The sequence below is a fragment of the Planococcus citri genome, chromosome 2 (genome assembly GCF_950023065.1).
Source record: "Planococcus citri chromosome 2, ihPlaCitr1.1, whole genome shotgun sequence".
In the NCBI taxonomy this organism is placed as follows: Eukaryota; Metazoa; Arthropoda; class Insecta; order Hemiptera; family Pseudococcidae; genus Planococcus; species Planococcus citri.
The window spans coordinates 55,380,574-55,404,123 of record NC_088678.1 but is presented as its reverse complement, the minus strand read 5'-3'; the positions used below and the strand labels follow the sequence as shown (position 1 = coordinate 55,404,123).

Below are 23,550 nucleotides of genomic sequence, written 5' to 3'. Positions count from 1 at the left end.
TTTTATAACAACAACAATAACTATGAAAATTATTAAAATTATAAAATTTTAATGAACTATTTTTTTTAAAAAAATTCAAAAATCACCTTCCTATTTAAAACACCTACACTACAAAATTTAAAAAATTTCTCACCTCTTTTTTGTGCAACAACGAAATCCGAAGTAAAATACCCAAAAAGTTTCAGTGTTGTTGTTCAGAAGAACACAACATGTTTTTCAACCAAATTCGCTAAAGCACTCCAATTTTTATAAATTTGCGAAAAATTCGATATTAAATAATAATTTCATTTTAAAACGTAGATAATCAACTCTTCGCTTTGTTTCATCGACACCGTTACAAATCCGAAGTCGAATAGAATTTCAACTAAAAGTGTTTTCATCGCATCCAAAGAGAAATTCGAACCATTGCAAGGGAAACTCGACAAATTGACATTCACACAATATCAACATTGCAAATACGCGTAATCAGAACATAATGTCTTCAAGTTTGTCACATGGTGTTTATAGTGTTTTTGCGTTTAATTTAAGTTTTTTCGAAAATTAACTATTGAATCGGTACTAAAAAGTACATTTTTAATTAATAACACTCCGGATTACAAGTGCAACGTTAAATTTAGACAGTTCTCGTAGTATTCCTCAATAATAACCGGTTCGTCAGTAAAGCGGTTCCGGCACTCGTTGAATATAGTAGATTTCAAAACGTGACAACGTAAATATTTTATTTAATTCGTATTTTAAATCGTTATTAATCGCGCAAAAGTGTTTATTCCGATAACATTAGTTTGTAAGTCTAACCAAGGTCCAATGCATTTTATTCACAGCGACGACCTTTTTTCATTTTTCTATTTAATCCCCTTGTAACGTAATGCGGCATGATAAAAGTCGACATCACGAAACCTTCGTTGTGTTTCAAATTTTAACTTTTATTTCAATTTTAACTCGTCCGTTGCGCGGTTTCGATCAGTTTCTATAATCGTCCGCCGCTACGATTCCACTTGCCCATATAATGGCAGCGGAAGTATCGAAAAACGGTGCCGCCTCGTGCAGTAAAATGAACAACGTTTTTTCATACGCCAACGCCGTATCAAACGCAGCCAAATCCAAGACCATCTCCAACGATCAAGAAAACACAATCAAAGAAGAGGAAAGCAAACCGGCCCCGATCGACGACAATAACAGTAATAAAGAAAACGAGAACGTAAACAAGGAGAACGTCAATTCACAAAACACCCTCGAAGAGAAATCTTCGGACATTGATCTCTTAAATTCCAACGACCAAAATGTCGATCCCGAAGACGACTTCATAGATTATAGCGGTTCCAAAAGGAAGAAAAAAATCGCGAAAAGTAAAAAGAAAGAAGTAGCCTTTAAACCTAATCCTATAATTTTAACGCGAAATAGTCCTATAAAACAAGATAAAATACGCGATAGAAAGCGTGAAAAACCTATCGTTTTTAACGACGATAAAAGCGATGTAATCAATACAATGAGCTGTGATGTAAAATACGTCGAAGCACCGGTACCTAAAGTCAACCCGTGGACTATAAAAAGAAACGCAAATTCTGTACTCAAGGCAGATACCTTTTCGTGTTCTGAAAAAGAAAATTCGCCCGATGGTAAGAAATGTTACATTTTACCTTTTTTTTCTCTATCTCTCTCTGCATTATACGAGTTAATTTATTATTATTATCGTCTACGTTTGTACGTTGCATAAGTAGTATTATCGAGTGTGTTGGTTTACTTGGCATTATCGAGTTATATGTACAATACTATATCAATCAAGTATTGGTAGAATTCTATCCATGTACGTAACATTAACTAGCTCACAATACACCGAAACTTGTTCCTCGATAATTACTCTATAACGAGGATCAATAATGTCGCAAGTTACCTACCATTTATATGTATTATACATATATATTGACAAGCGAAAAGTCATAACTATTTTGAATCGATCTTCCAAATGTACATCTATAATATTGTATTTGCCAATACGTAACCATTTCCGATTGTTTACTCAGTTCCTTGCCTATCATAAATAATGACATGTGTTCGCAGAAACCATATCGGTGAATCAATTATAAAAATTTTTCAGCCTCCCGAGTCACTCCGAATCGTTATTATTTTTGCAAAACATCGGCCGAGAATCGTCACACCATCAGTGAATAAACTCGAATTTCAAAACTCTTCGTAAAAAAGAAAAAAAAAAGAGTCCAACTTTTGCGATTGTTTATCAACTGTATCGCGTTATGTTTACAAAACGACGACGAAACACGTTCATTTATAAATAACGCCTAGAAAACTGGCAAAAAATTCGAAAAAATTGTGTTTTCAAACACCAACCTTTGAATAACTGCGTAATTTTTCTCGAGATGACCTTCCATGAATACATATAATATGTTGGCGATGGCGATTTAATCGTCTACGGTAATTATACTACCGTCGTTGATGCGTATTTATTTTTATTTTAAAAAAAAAAAAAAAATCACCCGGTTAATTTTTTAGTCCCATACGATGCGGTTTTACAGTCGTACGTACTTCGCTATCATATCACGAGAGAAAAAGAGCATCGATAATTTTACATTAGCGCGAAATAATTTCACTTTTTATCGCGAAAACACACTAAAGTACTGAAGTCTTAAAACTACCGTGTGTGTTTGTTGCATTATGAGACATGTGTGAAAAAAATCTGCGTGTTTTAGTGACCTGAAAGTACAGTGAAGAAGAGGAAAGATTATGTAAGGAAACGAATTCCACATTCGCAGTGTCTAGATCAGGGACAAATTCGCGTCAAGGTTGCATGTACTTAGACAGTATATTATTCGATCTACGTATTTGAAATGGTTTCGAGTGTGTGTGTGACATGGAACGAAAATATTAACCCATGATTGAAATTTTCTGTCTTCGTACAAAGTGAAAGATTATTCGATAGAAAAAAAATTACATCGAGGTGGAATGTAGTATATTGTTTTCTAACGTTGGAAATGAGTATTTAAAGGAAATGGTTTCGTAAAGTGCTGGTTTAACCACATGTTCGTTATCGTTTAGCTATAATTTAACCTTGAACCTCGTTGGAAATTTTTTGCCACACCGTTACTCTCTCTTACACTCTTAATATCTTAATGGTGCTCTTTTTTTCATTCTCATTTATGACGTTTTCGCTGATATACCGACATCTTTTTTGGCCAAATTTTTACCAACTGTACTACCGAGAAATTAGATAGTTCGAAAAAATGTTCGTACGTGTAGAAACTGCTCGTTCTCGGAAGACTCAACGACCGAAAGTACTATTTTTTTGTCAACTTGTTGCTCGAATATTGAATATAATAACGATAAGGCGGACTGACCGGTGTTTTTAGGTGTGTTTTTCGTCGAAAATCATTCCGAAGAACAAAATTTTCGCGAAATGAATTGATAATTTTTTTGATAGTGAAAGGCTCTGGTCAGTTTCGAGGAAATGATACAAAACATCAGAATTAATTTGTAAAGGAAAACTGAAACGAAGCTTGAAAAATTTTTACCTCTCGAGAGTGCTTTGAAGAGGACTTTGGCCCCCTCCCCCCTCTCCCTCCCTCCCGAAAAAAATTGAGAAATTTTTGGAAATACAATCTATTTGACCTACTTTTTAGACGAATATGCGAGAGATATTTTTTCGATTTTGAAAAATATTTTTGTACAATTTTTCGAACATTTTTATAAAATTTATTTATGATTTTGGTAAAATTTTTGTTCAACTAGTTAACTTATAATATCATGAATTTGAATTTTTTTAACTTATTTCCGTGACTAATTCTTTCGACATCATTTCAAGACTGCCTTGGAACAATATTCTGATAGCATTTTTGAAAAACTGATCCCATTTTTGGGTTATTACCGAGAGATTTTTTCCCAATTTTGCAATTTTGGATTATTTGTACTTTCATTTTACGTTTGTTAGATCGAAATAATTTGAATCAGATTCATTGTAGAGTAAAAAGGTTTTGTTGTGTGAAGTTAGCATTACCTGAAATGATACTTCGTTCACTTTTTGGAATTTTTGTGGTCAGAAGAATTAATTATTTTTTAGGGGGAAAGGGCTGTATACGATACTTGATTGTTTGCAATTTGATCCAAGTTTTATTAATTATTGCCAACCTATTATGTGATTTGAATTTTTGAATGTTTTGGTGTGTGATTATTTATGAATGGGGGAGGGTGGGGTCGGGTGAAATTACTTTTGAAGCGATGGGATGGCTTGACTTGTCATTTTTTGAAATTGGTTCGATCTTTGAAATCAGATTTTTGGAGGGGGGGGTGAATAAGCTCCATAATGGTACGTCGGTTTCAAGTATATACTTTGAATCAAGTGTTATGATATTGAAAATTGGAATGTTTTTCTTGATATTTTGATCTGGGAAGCTCCCTTTTTTCTAGAAAATTGAAGTATGATTTCAGCCCAAAAATATCGAAATTTTTTTGGTACAGGGTGTCTAAAATTATTTGGGCATGATGAAAAAAACACAATCAAATGAAGAGAAAAAAACTTCCCAACTCAGAAAAATGTTTAATTACGAGTATAAAACCATAAAGCTGTGCAAAATTGATCAAGTATTCAACTTCATTATAAAAATATCGTTTTCAAAAAAAAAAAAAACATGTTTGAAAACATTTTAAAATTTTTATACGATAGAGTGAAGAATTTTTTTTTTTAAAAAGGGGTGAAGGGGAAGGGGAAATATAGGATTGAAACAACGATGGCTGATTTCGTTCACGATATTTCAGCTTCCTATGATCCATCGTTTCTCAAGATGATGTAGATTCATAAGAAAAATGTCTTTCGAAATCAAAAATTTTTACTTTTTCGTTGATGGTGGAAAAAATTAATATTTCGGTTGCTCATAGATCTGGATGCATTAATTTATCGACATACTGAATCGATCTTACTAGTTCGATGAACTCCTGAGTTCTTTCAAAGAATTTCAGTCTCTCTATCATCGATAAATTCATCATTATTTCATTTATTTGGTTTTCGGTTTTTCTTTCTCTTACTTTTTGAGAACACATGGGACAAATTTTATAGCTGAAAAGAAATTCATTTTGAAAAATTATAGGCTCGAATACAAAACAGATATAACGTCGTATAATGTGGTGTTATTCTCTGTAGTGGAAAAATTTTGCTCTCGGCTGTTTGTTTGTTTTTTTCTCGCAGTAAAGTTGAAATTTTCAACTCTGATTGGAGAAAAACTTGTCGTCGAAACGAAAGTTGGCAACGTTGTTTCATAATACAACGTGTTTTAATTCTCTCGGTCGTACGATATTTTGTATTCAATGTAAATAATACTTGATAATAAAGAGTAGTTTACTTCTCTTATAATAACTTGATTGCATAATTGAAGTTTTTTCTTTCTTCTTTGGGGGGGGGGGGGGGTGTATTAAAAATTGGTCGAAATTATCGAAACCCTAATCTATGTAAGAACTTATTGGAGAGATTACATGTATAGGTACATATTTTTATGTGTAGTGATGGTGTTGTGTGTACATAGTTACACTTACAGCTACTGTGTTTTCATAAATAGGAAGTTTCAAACTTGAATAAGACAAAATTGTTATCTGTCATTTGTTTTTGAATCAGTCTGACGTGAGTGCAGTGCGCCACTTGCCAGAGATGTCTGTTCGACGCATCGCTGGTTTCAGAATCTATTCTCAGTAATTGATCTAGGTTGTATGTGCATACAGTATTATTGTGATTCTATTCTTCAAGTATACGCGAGCCTTATGCCATGTTCTGTTCTCTGGCATAATACTTTACCAACTGCTTCGTCGTCGTCTCAGTCGTCAGCTACAGCTACAGCCGCAGACAGTGAGATTGACAATATTTTTTTTTTACACCGTGTAAACCAACTCAGTGGGAGATGATTCGCCGCACCGCCGCCGTCTTGGTTTCTTGAACTAGTTTTTTCCTTTCATTCTTTCCTTCTTTCTTTCGTTCTTTCTTTTCTTACAATTCATGCTGCAGCAGTACAGTGTGTTGAAAAAACCCGAAGAACACCCTAATAGGTTTCGAATCGTTGCTAATAGCGAGATGATTTCGGCCAGTGTTGAGATTGCATTTGAAAAACGTTTTCAAACCAGTCTAAAACACCTTCGGTGGATGTTTGTATTTTGTGAATTGAATGCACGTTACTTATCTGTACCACAGAATTGGGCATTTGCTAATTTTGAAAAATTTATTAATTCAAAAATGAGAAAATGTTTGGATTATTCAAATGACTCTTCTAAGCCATATTTATTACTCGAGTGAACGAATTGAAAAATGTTATCGTAACAAAGTACCAATTTTCGAATTTGAAAGGGTATTACTATTACATCCTTTTATTTGAAAATTTTTTTCAGTGCATTCAAGTTCAGGATTTCAATTTGTAAGAAAAGGGAGAGGTTCAAGATTTTTCAGAACTGAATTTGAGTCATTTTTGTGAGCAGATGGATAATTTGGCTAAATGTAGTGAAAAAAGGTAACAAAAAATTATGATTTTTTGAAACAATGGGTCAGCTAATTTGCAGGGGGAGTGGAGAGGGTATATATTTGAATGATTTTCTGAAATGTTGATGAAAACTAGTTGCAGAAAGTGGTTGTGATACAAAACCGTTTGCTTGTAATTTGTTACAAGAAGTGACGTTGAAAATGGATTTCAATTTTTTTGATAATTTTGAAAATTTTGTTCTACTCAATTTTTCACATCTGTACAGCTGGTTTCAGAAAGCCAACGTGAGGTTTAATGCACCCTTTGCCTCTCTTCGGATGGTGCATATTGCCGAAGTGTGATCTCGATCGATGAAATTTATTGCACAAAATTGTACATTTCTGACCATTTTTTTTGTCGATTACGACAGATTTTTAAAATCATTGAAATCGAAGGTGGGGGAATAACAAACCTGTCACGCACATAATGTTTGAAATTGAATATTTTTTTTTCAAATCGAGACCTTGTTATGTACTATCTGTTGCCGGATTTATTCTGGTCTGGATCATTCAAAGTGAAATTGCCAATAAAAATGGTATGTTTTAATGTGAACTTATAATAGCATATTTTGGATTAGGCTCAACTGGAAAAATATTTCTGAAATCAGGTAGTGAAAGTAGTGAAAAAGTAGTGATTTTAAAAATGAATAGTGAAAGTAGTAAAAAAAAGTAGTGAATTTAGTCGAAAAGGTAGTGAAAAAATGTCATTGTTTTTTTTTTTAAATAACTTTTATTGCAATTTAAAAATACTTTGCTTACAAATTTTCTTCCAATTTCAATTTTTTTTTAAATTTTCGTGTGAAAAATTTGACTTTGTTAATTTTTTGTGTTTGTGAGGAATGGGGGGGGGGGGGTCTAGTGGAGAGCTTTCTGAAAATTTGCTTGAAAAAAGGTAGTGAAAAAAGTAGTGATTTTTTTCTCCAACAAATTTTGTTACGAGTAGATACCATGAAAACGAAGTCTTGATTTTCGAATCAGTTGTCTATCATTTTCAAAATTGACGATGAAAACGCCTTCAAAATTATCAGTTTCATTGCAAAATAATTAAAGATGAAGGATATTAGTTTCTTCTCGTGACATTTTTTCAACCATGTATGTACTTAGTTGTGTACATTAAGGTTATTCAACTTCGCGATGATATAAAAAAATGCAAGTTATTTTTTGAGGAATCGCAGACAACTGGTTCTAGACTTGTAAATTGTTTTGGAAACGCTTATTATGAATTTCTTGAGAACCCAGTACTCATTTATCTCATCAGTGAGTTATCCTCTGTTTCAATTTTTTCAAAATCTCGTTCTAGAAATCTTATAACAAATACAGTCATGCCAAAAAAATTATAAATTCCCGATTCAAAGCATTTTTGAAGTAGATTTTGAAACTGATCGGATCATGTTGCTGAATAATCAAGGATTCGAAATTCATTAGGAATTTTTTTTGTAAATTTTGCGACGTAATTGTTTTGTTTTTTTACGATCATGTATGGTATGGCAGGGTGTCTAACGGCCATGAAAGTCATGAAAAGTCGTAAAAAGTGATGAATTTTGCTCGAAACACATATAGAAATGTTTTTAAAAGCCCATAAAATGAAAAAGAAAAATTTGTTCAAAAAATTAGAAAAATGAAATAACTAAATTAAATACCTTACTTGCTTACAAATAAAAATGTTTTTTCGCGCAGTTACAAGTTATTCAATTTTGAGGGGAGGGGGGTATTTTCATGTGGTAAAAATTAAAAATGTGAGAAATAGGCCATGAAAAAGTCATGATTTTTTTGTCTGGGAGTTTTGTAAAACACCCTGTATTGGTATTGGGAATCGAAGCGTGACGTCACAATGACGTCAAAGCACATTTTTACCATGTTTACACGATCTCATTTGGTCCCAAACAAAAAGTAGTCCCATAAGAAACCATGTAAAAATGGTATGCTTGTCGTTCAAATTTCTCAATGAATAAGACACTTATTGATAAAAAACTTATTTAAAACGAAAATTCAGACTTTCTAACATATCATATTGAAAAACGAGCCTTTTTTAACACAAAATTTCAGAAAAAATTGAAATTGAAAAGTAGCAAATTTACATGCAATCTTATGGAACGCTTCCGCAGGTTGGGACCAAATGAGATTGTTTACTTACGCACACAAACGTACGTTTACAGCACACAAAGATCCGCTTCGATTCCCAATACAGATGCACTGCAGGAAATGTGTAAGACGGAGAGGAGACCGAACAAGTACTCGTAGCTTTTCACGTCAAAACGACGAAAATTGATTTGAAATTACCGACCTGGGAACGAGCAGTATGATTCTTGCATACAAAGTTGTTATAAGTTTGAAAGTTCGAAAGAACTGTATTGGTGCATCGTGCTTCACGATTGTGCTGCATGTCGCATAGCTACGGTTTCTTTTTCTTTTTTTTGCGATAAGTCTTCGTCTTCGTTCTCTCTCTCTCTCTCTCTCTCTTTATTTTATTGCAAAAATTCAAGAATAACACGAGCTATCGGTGTTATTAGGTTCCTGCTAAAAATTAAAGCCGAAGAAATAAGTAGTACTTACGCATGTACGTAGATAAGAAAACGCTTATCGTTATTTTAACGATGATTTATACGTACTACTACGCCGGTACAAGTGACGCGTATACTTTTATTAGTACATATTCTAATTTACATCGCATATTTTTTGTTTTTACTCGATAAACTACTCACGTATAAGACGACTTACCGCCGATACGATGTACCAGCTAATCGTAATCTGTCGGTTTTAAAAAAATAACCCAATTTTTTGGCTCATTTTGTCCGTTTGTTTGTGTTTTGTAGATACTACGAAAAAGATCGTCGCTAGTCAATCAGAACCACCACCACCAACCATCAGCGAAAAACCATCCAATACTCACGGTCTTCCAGTAACGACGGCTGATAAGGTGAAGGGTAAATTGAGTAGAAAAGTGAGTACCTCTACCTACCTACCTACCTTTGCTCGACGCGTGTCTGGTCACATGTGTGTCTGTGTTCTTCTTATAGGGTCTTCGGGCGTTTGATTATTTTTACGCTCGGTTTGTTTACGTCACGGTGGTAATTTTTTTTGCCCTCGTGGTGGCTTTTGTGCTTGTTGCAGGAAAACGGCCTAACTGATGTTGAAAACTGGCCATCGTTAGGAAGTGGAGTTAATCAAATTGAAGTAAGTGTTTAACTGTGTACTTATGGTTCGATTATTTTGTAAGAAAGTAAGAGGGGTAGGGGTTTGCGAATGATGGTACGATGTATGTTATCATTAACGTATTCGACCATGCTGATACGAGTAATGTTGATAAATTCGATAAGTGTTGGGAAAAATTAGGTGAGGTGATTCTGGTATACCTATTTAATTTACGCGTTTAATCAATTCGCGGTGCGGATGATGAAAGATCGAGTAGATGCGACCTTTCAATCGTATTAGAATGTAGAACGTTGTGGTGGTATCGCGGATCCGAAATTGTGGGGAAGGAGGAAGATGGTAGGTAAATAAATTTTCATTGATCAGACTCGATTTCACAATAGAGATGCAGGAAATTTGAAAGCTCCAAGATATTTTAAGTACATATAATTTTTGGATGTACGAACTTGTACTGTTCGGAATCTGTTTCGTCGCCCCCTGCTTCGCGAAATAAGATTATTCTAAAAAGAAACTCATTTGTCTGAATTCATTTGCGAATATTTGACATGAAAATAAAAGTATAAAAGAAGAAGGGAGGAGATGAATGAAACACTTGCAAACATCTGGTAATACTTTAGCAATGAGTAATGAGACTTTACTTTTTTGTAATTATCTGGCATATGCGAAACGACTGCAACGATGGAAATGTGTATGTACTGTGCAGTGTGCAGGTACAGGAAGGCAGGTTGTGTTCTACGAGGTTGTACAGAACTTTTTTCAGAAAACAATAGCTTTTTTGTTTTTCTGTCTTGTAAAGAATTTTCTACTTTTCGATACAAATAGAACCTGTTTAAAACGTATTTTGAATAGGAAAAATGAAACTAGAAAATGATCGCGTTGCATGATCAAAATTTTTTGAATTATTTGTTTAAAATGTGTTTTTTCCCTCTAAAATTATGAAATATTTTTTTAGCAGTAAAATTGGAAAATTTTTATTTTTTTCCATTCATTTTCATCATAGTGATATTTTTCAATTTTGAAAAATGTAACCACCATTAATCGAAAGTGAAGAATAAAAATTGAAAATGTCAAATTTTGCTAAATCAGGGAGTCCCAACTGTCCTGCAAGTCCTGTTTTCTTTCCTTTTTACCAAAAAAAAATTTGAATATTTAAATTCATAATATCCCTCCTTTGTAAAAAAAATTCCTTTAGGAAGTAGAATTCTCCATTTTCCAAATCGCAAGTTTGAATTTAAAGTTTTCGGTTCGGCAAAAAGAAAATTACAAAAATCAGTCCTCGCTTCGCTTGGATACTTGAGCAGAAATAGAGTTTTTCCTCTGTTAGTAGTCATTTTCGAAAATAAGATTACATTTCTTGGAATAAATCCGTTGGAAAAATGTGATGAAACTAAAAGCAAAGTCCGACTTTTTGCCAAAATTGTCAAAAAAGTTCTTTTTTCCGGCAAAATTATCAAAAAATTTAATTTTTACCGAAATTATCAAAAAAAAAGTCCTGGCGAGAGAAGCTGTTCTTGTCAAAATTGCCAAAAAAGAGTCACTCTTGCTTTTTTCCAAAATTCTCTATAAAGTCCTATTTTTACCATAAACTTTACAAAAAGTCTTGTTTTTTGTCAACATTGACTAAAAAAGCCTGATATGTTTTTGTTAAAATTATTTTTTTTTGCAAAAATTTTCAAAATGTCCTTTTTTGTCTACATTATCAAGGCCTGTTTTTTCCAGAAGTGTCAAGAAAGTTCTATTTTTGGCAACATCTTTTTAAAAGTCCGGTTATTTTTCTAAATTGTTCTTTGAAGTTCTAACTTTTTCCAAAATTGAACCCCAATCAGTCAAATCCGCCCAAGCGACATTTCCATCACCCCAAGAAAATTGACTTTGTAACGTGCTATTACATGGTCTGCGCCGTCCAATTTATAAGAAGTTTGTTTTTCTAAAGAAAGTATCAAAAAGGTCTTGCTTTTGTCAACATTTCCTTAAAGTGCTACGTTTTTTGATTTTATGAATCAATATTTACATTTTCCAATTTATTTCCTTTTGAATTTTTTCTGCTTCATTTTTGCTAATTCTCTCGGAAAGTAGAAAAATTTTGTCATGAAAAAATTCAGGCTTAAATAAATTTCCACTTTTTTCTCTCCAAATTTAAACGTTCAAATTCGCAATTTTTTATTATAATGTCACAGTCAGGACAGTACTCTAATTTTGCGTTGATTTTAAATTTTTTCTGTGATAATTTTGACCTTGTTCATTTTTTGTAGGAAGATGAGATGAGAGGAGCTTGAGATGAAAAGTGTCTGAAAATTATGTAAAAAAAATGAAAAAATTAATTATTTTTCAAAAAAAAAAAAAACACCAAAAAGAGGTGATATTTTGAGAGGATTTACCCATTTTGTAAACAATAGAAACGACTCTTGAAAATCTGACTCTTTTGAAGTGTTCGCGTTGTTTTCAAGCTTGAACTTTTTTTTTTAAAGCATGATTTAAATTTTACAATTTTGAAGCAAAAATACTAAACTTCTTCGTTTATTACACAAGAAAACGTCGTTTTTATGCCTCTCGAAATACTCATTTTTGAGAGCTTTTGCGCTCGTTTGCTTTTTTTCAATTTCAAATTTTTCAAAAAAAATCATCATTCGAATCTTAAAATTTTGAAACAAAATAATAAACTTCTTGTATGTAACTCATCGCCCAAAAAAACATAATTTTTATCTTACTTATTTACTCGTAGTTTAAAACTTGCCGTTTTATTTCGAAAAATTGGGATTTTTTTCACAAAAATTGTTTAAATTTTGCATTAAGTTTTTGTATATTTCTAACAATTGGTTGTGTTGTAGAAAGTTTTTTTTTCGCCTAATTTCGTTACATTTAGCAAAGAACCTTACAGGTAAAAATAAAATGAAAAATTACCTAAAGTAATAAAGTTATGTTCTCGACATCCGTTTGCTTGAAAAAAAATCTTAGGATGTTTAAAGACATTAGAAAAGCGAAAAATTTGAATGTAAAATATTTTGCCTCGCCCACCCTCTCTCCCTCTTGAAAAATCCCAAGTGTTTAAAAAACGTCCTGCTAAAAAGTCTTGATTTTTTTCATTTTGAAATTTTGTTTTAAACACCTTGCAAAAAAAAGGAAAAAATCGATCTGGAGGGGGGGGGTATCTTGAAAGGTAGTGAAAAGGTAGCGATTTTCGGGCAACAAATTCCTGTAGATGAGATACCCTGTAAAATCGTTCCGATATCAATAATGATTGAAATCGTATGTAGCGATGACGACTTCTGATTATGTGGGAACGAGTGTTTCAAATGCGTTGTTTTTTTGACACCCGTTTGTAACACAGTTTTGTTTTTGCGTTCTGTACAACCCTGTCGCATGGTGCGCGTATTTATTTACGTACCTACGTATACTTACGTACATGTATTTTGACGTCGATGTCGCCGTTGTCGTTGTAGTAGTCGTTGCTGTTTGCAATACATAACCAAACTAAATATACCATGTAGCGCGACGAGAGCACACCGCATGCTAGAGTGTGGATCAAAAAAAAAAAAGAGGGTAATAATATTATTTTCAATCGTAAACGTGTTCCAAGTAGAACGAACGAACGACGCTACGCGACGCGTTGATAAATATTTTCCGCCTCACACCTCGATGTTGTTTTCTGACCATTTTTAAAATTCTTTTTGTGTTGTTTGTTTGACGCAGAGACGAGCTTTAAACGGAGACCATTTCGGATTGCTGAACGGCAACGCTTGTAAATTGGACAAATCACTGGGGATGAATTCGCGCTCAAAAGATAAAGACTTTGAGCATTCGTCTCGTTCGTCTTCCGTAGTTTCGGGATCTTCCTATCGACATCGTTCGCCTGCCAATAAGGAGAATCGTAAAGGCTCCACTGCCCAGTGTCAAGACAATCAAGACGACGACAGCGTTAGCGGCTGCAGCGAAGAAAATGGCAACTCGATCGGTCTGAGTAATAAAATGAAACGTAAAGGTAGCAATAAGAGGAGTGCCAAAACGCAAGATGAGGCCAGTAAAGATGAGGATAAAAATGGTTCATCGGCCGAACACCCGTCTAGTCATTCTTCGTCAGCGACTTCGTCGACCGAACGTCAGAAAAAAGGTAAAAAAGAGAAGCGTAAATTTGTAAAGAACTCGATGATTTTTTTTTATGATACTGATGTGTATGTGATTTTTTTTCGCAGTTCCAAAACATAAATGGAAACGATTGGAAATCGATACGCATTTTTCGAGAGACAGACATAGATTCAGTTCGAGATCGAAGTCTGGTATGTGCGAATATTACTCATATTATGTAGTATTGGAAGGATTTTTGGATGATGTGTGTAATTTGTCGTATTTTTTGTAGGAAATGGAGCTCCCATTAAGAATCGAAAGACTGACGATAATATTTTACAACCGCATAATGATAACACCAGTTTCAAAGGCTTAAGAGGTGGTACCCGATATAGTCGTTCGGCGATCAAAAACGCTTTCACTTCTCGTACGAGTAGAATTACCAATGTTAAGAAAGTCCTTAAAGACGGGGACCTTACCTCCCTTAAACACGACGAGTACCAAGATTATCCCGCCGATTACCTAACTTGCCCGGTAAGTTGAAGTTGCTCAGCAGATGAGACCTGTAAGGAGGTGCTTGGTATATTTTTTATTTTTTCGTATACTCTTCATTGAGTTTGAAAGAGAAAAGAATGTCAGAGAATGATTTTTCCAACTAACCGTTCGATTGAAGGATTTCTCACTTGAGAGTGTTGTTTTGTTATCTTCGAGTTTCTTTTCTAGTTTCGTGTTCATATTTACTACTTAATTTTTTTTCAACGATTACGTGGGTATTGCAGATGTGAAAAATATTATGTTTGGGAAAAACAGCTGTTTGCCCAATTCTACTGTCTGAATTTTTTTGCGAATTTTCAAGTTAAACCCTAAAAAAATTGCTCTCGAAGTGGTCGAAAATTTGTCAAACTTTTTTTTACGCGATTGTCATTTTATTTTTGCGAAGTTGAAGTTAACCAATTCTGAATATTGTAACACAAACATGCTTGTTCATGTGGTGGTTTTCGTACAAAATTTCACTTTTAAGGTATCATGTACCTACCTTCGTAAGCAGCTTTCAATTTCGCCCTTCAGATGTTTCATGTAGAATTTGGCGATTTTTGTGTTAGTTTCATTACGAGTTTCCTTGAAAGTTTTTTTATTCGATTCGTATGGAAAATTTTTATTACTTGTTTTTAATTTTGACAGAACCATTATTTTTAACAATTTTATAATCAGAGTTTGATGATCAGCAAAAGGAATAATGAAAGAGATTTTTTTGCACCTTGAATAAAATTTTTTTTCATTTTTTATCATTTTTACTAATTTTGTTTGACAAGTAGGTAGAGAAAATTTCAAAATTATAACTAATTCATAAGCCATATTATTACTTTAAGAAGTTGGAAATGTGACCGAAATCGGAGGATCGACTTCATTTGTGGAACGATTCGCTTCAAAATGCGCAATTTTTCCAATTTCATTCAAAAAATTTAAAAAATCCTTACAAAAATTCGTCAATTTTTTTTTAAATCAACGATGAGAAGGAGAAAAAAAGGGAAAGGGTAATTACAAAAAAATAGTAAAATATCGATCAAAATCCACATTAAGTACAATAATTTTTGGATTTTTTTAGAACAAAGTTTCCTGACTTTACGAATATTGTTAGATGCCTCCATCTCATTCCTCAGCATCCCGAATTAATGAAACAAGCACTTTTGAATTTGCGAAAGATCTTTGAAGCTCCTCTTCACCGCGCCGACGTTGATCGATGACAATAATCAAATTTGAATCTTCTTGTTTTTTCGAGAAATATTCGGCCACCGACTCTCAGATGTCTGAATTTAGTATTATTTGAGTGGTTTACCTTTTTGTTTTTCTCCATTTTTCATTATTTGTAATTTTGGTTTTGATGGATAGATAAAATTGTAGTATCGTTTTTTCTTATGGAGGTTGGTATGTATAATTACTAGTATACGATTACTTAGGTAAAAAAATATGTATATAGTGTGTACCTTTATACCCAACGAAGGAATACGCGATTAGTTTTTAGAAATCATGTAATAAGTGATGTATGTAGAGTAGACGTATGTAGCGATAATCCGGTAATATTGTAATTTTATATGGAGAGACGAATTGATTGTTGTGTAGGTAATTGAGAATATAGGCCACGGTTACGCCTCGACCCGACGATCGCGTTGATGGTCATTTTTCAATTTTTTTCAAGTTCTTATGTGAAATCAGAAGTAAATTTTTCTTGTCGAGATAACTCCAACGGTTGAATTTTATAAATTTCCGTCCAAATTAATTGCTAAAAAAATGTGTAATCAGATTAATCGAGTGGAAAGATTCGATACGATTGAGATGATAGTGTAACTGTAGTGTTTTCGTTGAATATTCGAGTTGAGAATCTTTTGATATTGACCTGTTGTTTATCTTTTAAGAAATACCTACGTATTGCTAGATGTATCTATTGAAGATGGTGTTTTGTTTTTGTTGACCGAACAGATTAATCCTGCATTGTTGAGTGGTACAGGAATTATGTCGGGAGATCTGATATTACCATTTATGGGGCCTTATTATTATACTCCGGCTAATACATACGGCAATTTGCACGAAGCTACGGTTATCGAATATGTGAAAAAACAAATGTGAGTATTAAATTCGAGCAAGAGCGCTGCAGATTCGAGGTGAAAAAGATAGCTGGTTTGATCATTGTTGGTGTTGTTGTTATTCTTTTGATTCGCAGAGAATATTACTTCAGCGAGGAGAACCTAGTGAAAGACTTATTTTTAAGGCGTAAAATGGATTCCGAAGGTTTCATACCAGTAACGTTGATAGCCTCATTTCACCGAGTTCGATCACTGACCAACGATTTGAACCTTGTGATATGTGCTATCAAGCAATCCGAGCATTTAGAATTAGTCGATGGATTCAAAGTACGTATCGTTCAACTCGGCTGTGTTGTTTTACACACTTGGAATTCAGCTGCTAATGTATCGCTTTGATGCAAATTTCCAGGTGCGTACGAAAAAAGACCCGACAAAATGGCCGGTTCCAGACGCTGTACCAACTCCAACAGCTATCGCCGCTACCGTTGCCCCATTCACAGTTCATCCGCTAGGACCACCGGTGATTACGACTGCGATCGCTCCGGCGACGGCGCCTTTACAAGCTATACCTCCACCACCGATGCCGAGGAGTTTCCGTATGTACTCGCATCCGACGACCGATGAGACGGCGTTCTACGGTGACTTGCAAGACGACGCTATTGACGAACAAGAGGCGAACAACGCGGCCGTCGACGAACATGTCAGCACGTTTTCGGAGAATCTTAACCCGAACGTGCCGGAATTCATACCGGTGATCAATGGTTTGGAAGAGAAGAAGAAGTCATCGGTCGAGAATGATGACGATATCGACGAATGCGTCGAAGCCATCGAAGATAAGTTGAAGGTCGACGATAGTGGTAAACAAACTGGCGTTGGTGCTGCTTCTGCCGTCGAGATGGATGAGAAAAATGGAGATTTTCCCGATCTAGGTGATTATGGTTTATTTTGATTTTTTGGATTGTCATTGAGGTTGAATTGAGTTGGGAGAGAAAAAAAGTAGGTTGTGGGGAGGTGGAAGAGGATTAGGTGATTGAAGAAATGGTTGAGCGTTTGTTTTATCAATTTTATTGATTTGTAACAAATGATTTTTTTTTGCGCAGGTGTAGAGATGAATAATCACGATAGCGAAACCGGTACTGAAGAAGAACTTAAGACTGAAGATGAATCGAAAAATGATTCCGGTAATTTTAGTGATACCGTTAGAAGTAATTCGACCAACGGTAAAGAAACCAGTGATAAAAAAGCTAGCGACGATGAACGTTGGCAAGAGGTATGTGCACGTTTTGTCAACTTTCTGGATGGAGGATTAATCGGATGATTAACGAGTTCCATTTATCCTTTTTGCAGGTTAAAAGACGATCGAAATTGACGCGCGACAGAAGAGGCAGCAGCTACGATTCAACTTGTATTACCATATCTTCGGATACGAATGTGACGACGACTTCCACTACGACTTCGGCAACCACCATTAAGCCGTCGTCATCGGTACCGCAAAAGGAAGAGCTGTATTTCCAATTCGACGAAGACATGGACGTACCGTCCGGAAGGCATAACACGTTTACCGAATGGTTAGCAACTTGATTTCGTGTTCGTGTTGCAAACGCGATCGCTATGATGTTCATTAATTTTGCTCATTTGTGTGTGTGTAACTCTGTACGCGAGCAGGTCTGAAGGCGAAGATTCAGACTACGACGAATTGAGCGATAACGAAATCAACAAGTTGTTAATAGTGACGCAGGCGTCGCATCCGAATCGCCTAAAGCACGACGGTTACGATCGTACCGGAGACTGGCAAACGCGCGTGAAAATTAGTCAAGATTTGGAACAAGCCATCGACTTGGGATTACAGATTTACGAAGAAAATTTATGGTCCCAACAGCAATGGGTAAAATAGCAGGGCATACTAGTTGTTGATTTTGGTGGAATTATTTGCAGAAAAATGTCTGACGATTATGCTTGTTACTTTCGTAGGTATCCTCGCCGAGTAATTACCGTACCGTAAACGTGATTAGTCAAAAAGATTTCGAGAAAATGACGCCTCCTATGCCGAGAGCAAGTAATCCCGAAGTTCCACCGCCACCTCCTGGTGTATCATCCGGCTACGACGAAGTGTTCGAAATGGAGGAAGATAGTAAATCTCCAAAGGAAGAGACATCTGCTCAAAAACCGGTTGGTATTTGTTGGATAATTCAACCAATAGACTAGTTTGAGTAATCAAATCGATGAATATATCGTTGATGATTTTGCAGACCACCGATTCGGTCGTACAGTCTCGCACATTTAGCAGACAAAAACGAGACAGGCGACGTAACGCCGCTCGTTTCTACGGAGTTACCAGCGAACGACTATCGCAAGTTCGTGAAAATAGTTATAAAATTTATTACAGTCACAATCAACCAACGGAACACCATGTCGGCTGGATCATGGACTACAGAGAGCATAGACCTAGGACGTATTCCACTGGGTGAGTTCTGAGATGACATTGATTCGGCTTTCGTTTTGGGTTAATTTTAGTGCACATGCTAGAGCCTATCGATTTTTTTGTAATAAATCTTTAGGTGTAGAGATTGTGCGATAGTAAAACCGTGCGACATATGCTTGAAATTTTCGGCGTCTATAGACGTTGAAAAGTCATGCGTCGCGTACACGATTATCCGATTACAATGTTAGTGTATTTGTTGATCGTCGTAGTTGTATTATTAATGTCATTTTCTACGTTATACAGAAGCAATGCAGGCACTAGTCCTACAGAAGGATCTGTTATTTACGGAAGTACCCCTCAATCATTACCAAATTTCCAACATCCGTCCCACGCTTTATTAAAGGAGAATAATTTCACGCAAACTGCTTACCATAAATGGCATTCGAAATGCTTGAAAGGTTTGTTACGACAAATGATTCGAAATCTGTATCGGTTTTTTGAGTTTTCAATTGTCTAAAATCGTTAATTTTACGTACGTTTGCAGAACGAGCGAGATTAGGAATCGGTCAGACGCAAGAAATGAACACGTTGTTCCGTTTCTGGTCGTTCTTCTTACGTGATAATTTCAATCGAAAAATGTACGATGAATTTCGAGCTTTGGCTGTCGAAGATGCTAAACACGGTTATCGGTAAGAACCCCTCAACGATGTGGTATTTTCAACTTCGAAGCGTTCTGTTAACGTTGAGATTTTGAATTGGAATATGTTCGTTTTGTTTTAGATACGGATTTGAATGTCTTTGTCGATACTTCAGTTATGGATTGGAAAAGAAATTCCGACCAGATTTGTATCTTGACTTCCAGATCGAAACGATGAGGGATTACGAAAACGGTAAGTTTCTGGTGAACTGCGCTACGACTACGAGCCGGCTCATTATTTTACTTCGTTTATTACAATTCGGGGGTTTTCGTTTGTTTTCAGGACAATTATATGCTTTGGAAAAATTCTGGGCATTTTTAAAGTATTACAAGCATAGCGGTACTTTACAAGTGGATCCAAAATTGAAAACTTATTTATCAAAATTCAAGGATATCGAAGATTTTCGTGCTTTAGAAGTGAGTTTCGAATGATATCGTTTTTATTTTGTCGCTAGTGTAACGTGTTAAAATATGAAACCGACTTGAACTCGTCGAATTCGTATTTTTATGGTTCTGGAAGTAATTTTTTTCAATATGATAGACAATAGTAGTTTATTGATGCGGTATTACTCAATTTTCTTTGCTGTTTGTCAATGTCAATGGGCTCAAAAAAAACGCTGATTTTGTCTGTGAAAGTTGCACATGTGCGCAAAAATGAGCTGTGCGCATGCGTTGTAAATATAGTACGTGATTTCCTGCATAGAGAGCGTCGCGATAGATCGGACCGTTCATGATTTCCTTCCTCTACTTCTACTTTCCTCGTCAAGTTACCTCGTTTATTTTTGTTTGTCTTATCGAATCGAAAATATTTTTTTTTTGTTCTCCGGGTAGAGTTGAAAATTTTAATTATTTTTATTCGTTCGCTGCTTCTATATTAATATTACGTTTATTGCAAATGATAGTCATTCTTGTATTAAATTTTGCGCGTTGGAGTAAAACTAGGTGTAACTTGAAATACCGAAATAGTTGATCGATTTCGGCTTCGGCATCACGTTCGTTATCGCACTCGTGTTGGCAAACTAACCGTAACGTATCAATTTCCGTGTTCGTTTTACGAATATAACATCATCGTGAAACAGTTTCCGATCGAAGTATCGCTATAAATAACCATACCATGTCTTCGAACGTAGTCGTAGCAAAATTTCAACGTGGAATCCCCATTTTATGCAGCGAAGGCGGAAACGATACAAATGCCACTAAATCATCAACTCAGACGAAAAAGAAACCGGTGAAAAGATTATCGAACGCCTCAGAAGACAAGCAACTACCCAAGAATAAACGAAGTTCTAAAGTTATATTGAACGAATGTATCAAGAGAACCAGCACCGATAAACAGAACTTGATACTTCAGAAGAAAAGTATCGTTTTTAACGTATACTCGTTTTTTAAAAAGCTCGCGGCGCGTCCGCGTAGATTGAATTTCAATCAAGCTCAACGTCTGACCGCCGAAGCATGCGGTATATCTTTAGCATCGGTGAAACGTGTCACGAGATCGTATTGTATTGTCGAAAGGGCCGAAGAGGTAGATGTTGAAACGAGCGAAGTTCAAATTAGCGATCGTTTCCTCGACGACACGTCGGACGATGGGATGATAGCGGAAGATGAAATTGGCCAACATGTTTTAGTAGAAGATTCGTTTTTTGATGAAATTCGAGAAGATAAAATCGTGGTTATTGAAAATAACGATGCTATCGAAGATGTACCGTGCACGAATTGATATGTGTCGAAGATATTGTGTGTTGTTGTTTATGCGTAGTAGTGTTACTGGTGAGTTTACGTTTAAGGATTAAGGAGAAAACCTTACAGATAGGGTTATTGCACGAATATACCGGAAACGTATCAATCTACTTTGTGATTGAGTACGAGACGAAAGAGTGCTATAATATAATGCTCGGGTTCGCTAACACCGTTTCATGACATGAATGGGGTTTGAAGTAGACCAAGCGACAATTTATTCTGTGTTGCATATTATACATGTTGATGTGTTACTGGTGAGTTCACGTTTAAGGATTAAGGAGAAAAGCTTACCTATAGATATGTTTCTTGCACGAATACCGGAAACGTATCAATCTACTTTATGATTGAGTACGAGACGAAAGAGTGCTATAATATAATGCTCGGGTTCGCTAACACCGTTTCATGACATGAATGGGGTTTGAAGTAGACCAAGGGACAATTTATTCTCTGTTGCGTATTACACGTGTTGATGTGTTACTGATTTTTGTACGTATGGTTTTAGACCGATGATTAATTTGAATTCGTTTGCTGTTTTGTTTATAGCCGATCGAAGATCAAATGAGACATAATATTGGCAGACAAAAGAGATTCCAACGTAATCGCAGTGTATCGGAAAGTTCGAGTTGGGAACGTAACCCCAGAAGAAGACAGTTCTCTGTCGGTTCGGTTCCGACGTCTGTGCAAAGTGATAACAGAAAACGTGCTGATTCGATGAGCATCGAATTGAGTTCCACTTTACCTAATGGAACGAGAAGTAAGCTTACGAATTGAAAAATTGTTTTGAATTTTAGGTTTTCAAGTTGCAATTTTTTTGAATTTTTCTCTCAACTGAAGAATACACTGTTAGGCTTTAAATTTCAGGGATTGTGTTCGGTCATGTTCAATTTTTATGTACACCTTGAATTTTTGTTTTTCTTGTAAATTGCTGCTTGTTAACGCAAAAATCCAAGATGATGAAACCTCAGTTCAGTTGAGATGTCTTGTTACTATTTTCGAAAGACGGTCTCGTGTGAACCTTCATCAAACCTTGTATCATCAGAAATTCTTTGGATTTTCAAAATTTGATCGTTTCTCTCCGTTGTATGGTCGATTTTTGTGAAATTCGGGAACCCAAAATCAGAAGGGAAGAGATCTGAGGTGGATAAACCTTCAAACTGAAATCAAAATTGAAATAGAAATCATTTATGCATGATTGCACAAGTTCTGTACTGTTGAGTTTTGTTAGTGTCTTTAAACGTTGAGAATCGTTCGAGGTGAATACATAACATTATTTGAAGATGATATTTTAAAGATGGCTCGATTGTGAATCGAAGCATCAGAACTACTCGGATGCTTTCTTTGATATGTAGATATGTCGGAAAATAATATAATTAAACGTACTTTGTTCTGTTCACAGCTAAACCATCGATCAAGAATTCGACGAGTAAAAACCTACACGTAAATTTCGATCTCGAAAAACCCAAGATGACGGAAATTTGACGATTACAAAACACGTTCGATTTATGTAACACGTCAAGAAATTCGAATTCGCTATGTTCATCAATTATGCATAAAGTTTTACACGTTGCAATTTTCCGAAATAACGCGACTACCGCGAGAATATGATCTAAAAAAAAAAAAAAAAAAAAAAAGACAATCTATGGCATGACGAAGTTTTCGAATTATTTTATCGTTGCAAGATTTTTTTTTCTTTTTTGGAATGTTAACAAAATGGAAGTGACTTTGATGATTTTTATTTGTTTTCGTTTATAAGATGAATATTTATTTTATTTAATTTTCTTGTATTGTTTAAGACTTATCAACTATTGGCGAAAACAACCGAAAATTTTTGGTTTTTAATTGACATCATTGGACGTGAAAACGTTTAGTAAATGGACGCGTTCTCGTATTATGTGTAAATTTTTTCTATTTTTTATCAGCGTTATAACTCGCATAAAATTTAAGCTCGGCCATGCTAAATTTCTTTACCAATCGTATCGAGATGGATTTTATAATCGATTCAGATTTATAGCGGAAAAATTTTCTCGTTTTCGTTGATATCATTTACATGCGTATTCCGAAAACTTTCTAATTTTAAACGTGTATCCCCCCCTTTGTTTTTATCGAAACGATGTAATTTTTTTCTTAGAGAAAAATACACGTTACAAATTTCTAGATACTTAGTATTTTTCGGGCGCTTTTTTTTTATTTGTCAGCGCAGAAGGAAATATCGAATTGTAATTTTTTTATTTTGACTAAACAGGGTAAAATAGTGTTTTAAGAATACCCTGCGTATACAGTACATAGTTTTATGTAGACGGATATTTATTAATGTAATGTTTTTTTTTCAAATCGAAAGCGTGTGTTGAAGACCTTTTTTAACATCGTTAGTGTCTAGTCGTGATAGAATTTCTTCAATTTT

The 23,550-nt window shown here is 34.9% G+C and overlaps 1 protein-coding gene across 2 annotated transcripts; it reads left to right on the top strand.

Annotated features, from left to right (window-relative positions):
- Nucleotides 1–457: 457 nt before the first annotated feature.
- larp (La related protein) lies at nucleotides 458–23,398 on the top strand. 2 transcript variants are annotated; one of them, XM_065351421.1, is made up of 20 exons: nucleotides 458–1,616; nucleotides 9,313–9,440; nucleotides 9,611–9,673; nucleotides 13,340–13,757; nucleotides 13,840–13,923; nucleotides 14,004–14,245; nucleotides 16,181–16,332; nucleotides 16,431–16,620; nucleotides 16,703–17,222; nucleotides 17,394–17,563; nucleotides 17,641–17,861; nucleotides 17,959–18,178; nucleotides 18,265–18,462; nucleotides 18,543–18,757; nucleotides 19,019–19,173; nucleotides 19,260–19,404; nucleotides 19,496–19,605; nucleotides 19,696–19,829; nucleotides 21,693–21,903; nucleotides 22,546–23,398. In XM_065351421.1, the coding sequence occupies exons 1-20, from the start codon at nucleotides 1,007–1,009 to the stop codon at nucleotides 22,626–22,628; spliced, it is 4,269 nt and encodes a 1,422-aa protein (XP_065207493.1). In that variant the 5' UTR covers nucleotides 458–1,006; the 3' UTR covers nucleotides 22,629–23,398. The 2 variants fall into 2 exon arrangements, with proteins under 2 accessions (XP_065207493.1, XP_065207495.1); XM_065351423.1 differs by having other exon boundaries at nucleotides 459–1,616; nucleotides 16,190–16,332.
- The last annotated feature ends 152 nt before the right edge of the window (nucleotides 23,399–23,550 follow it).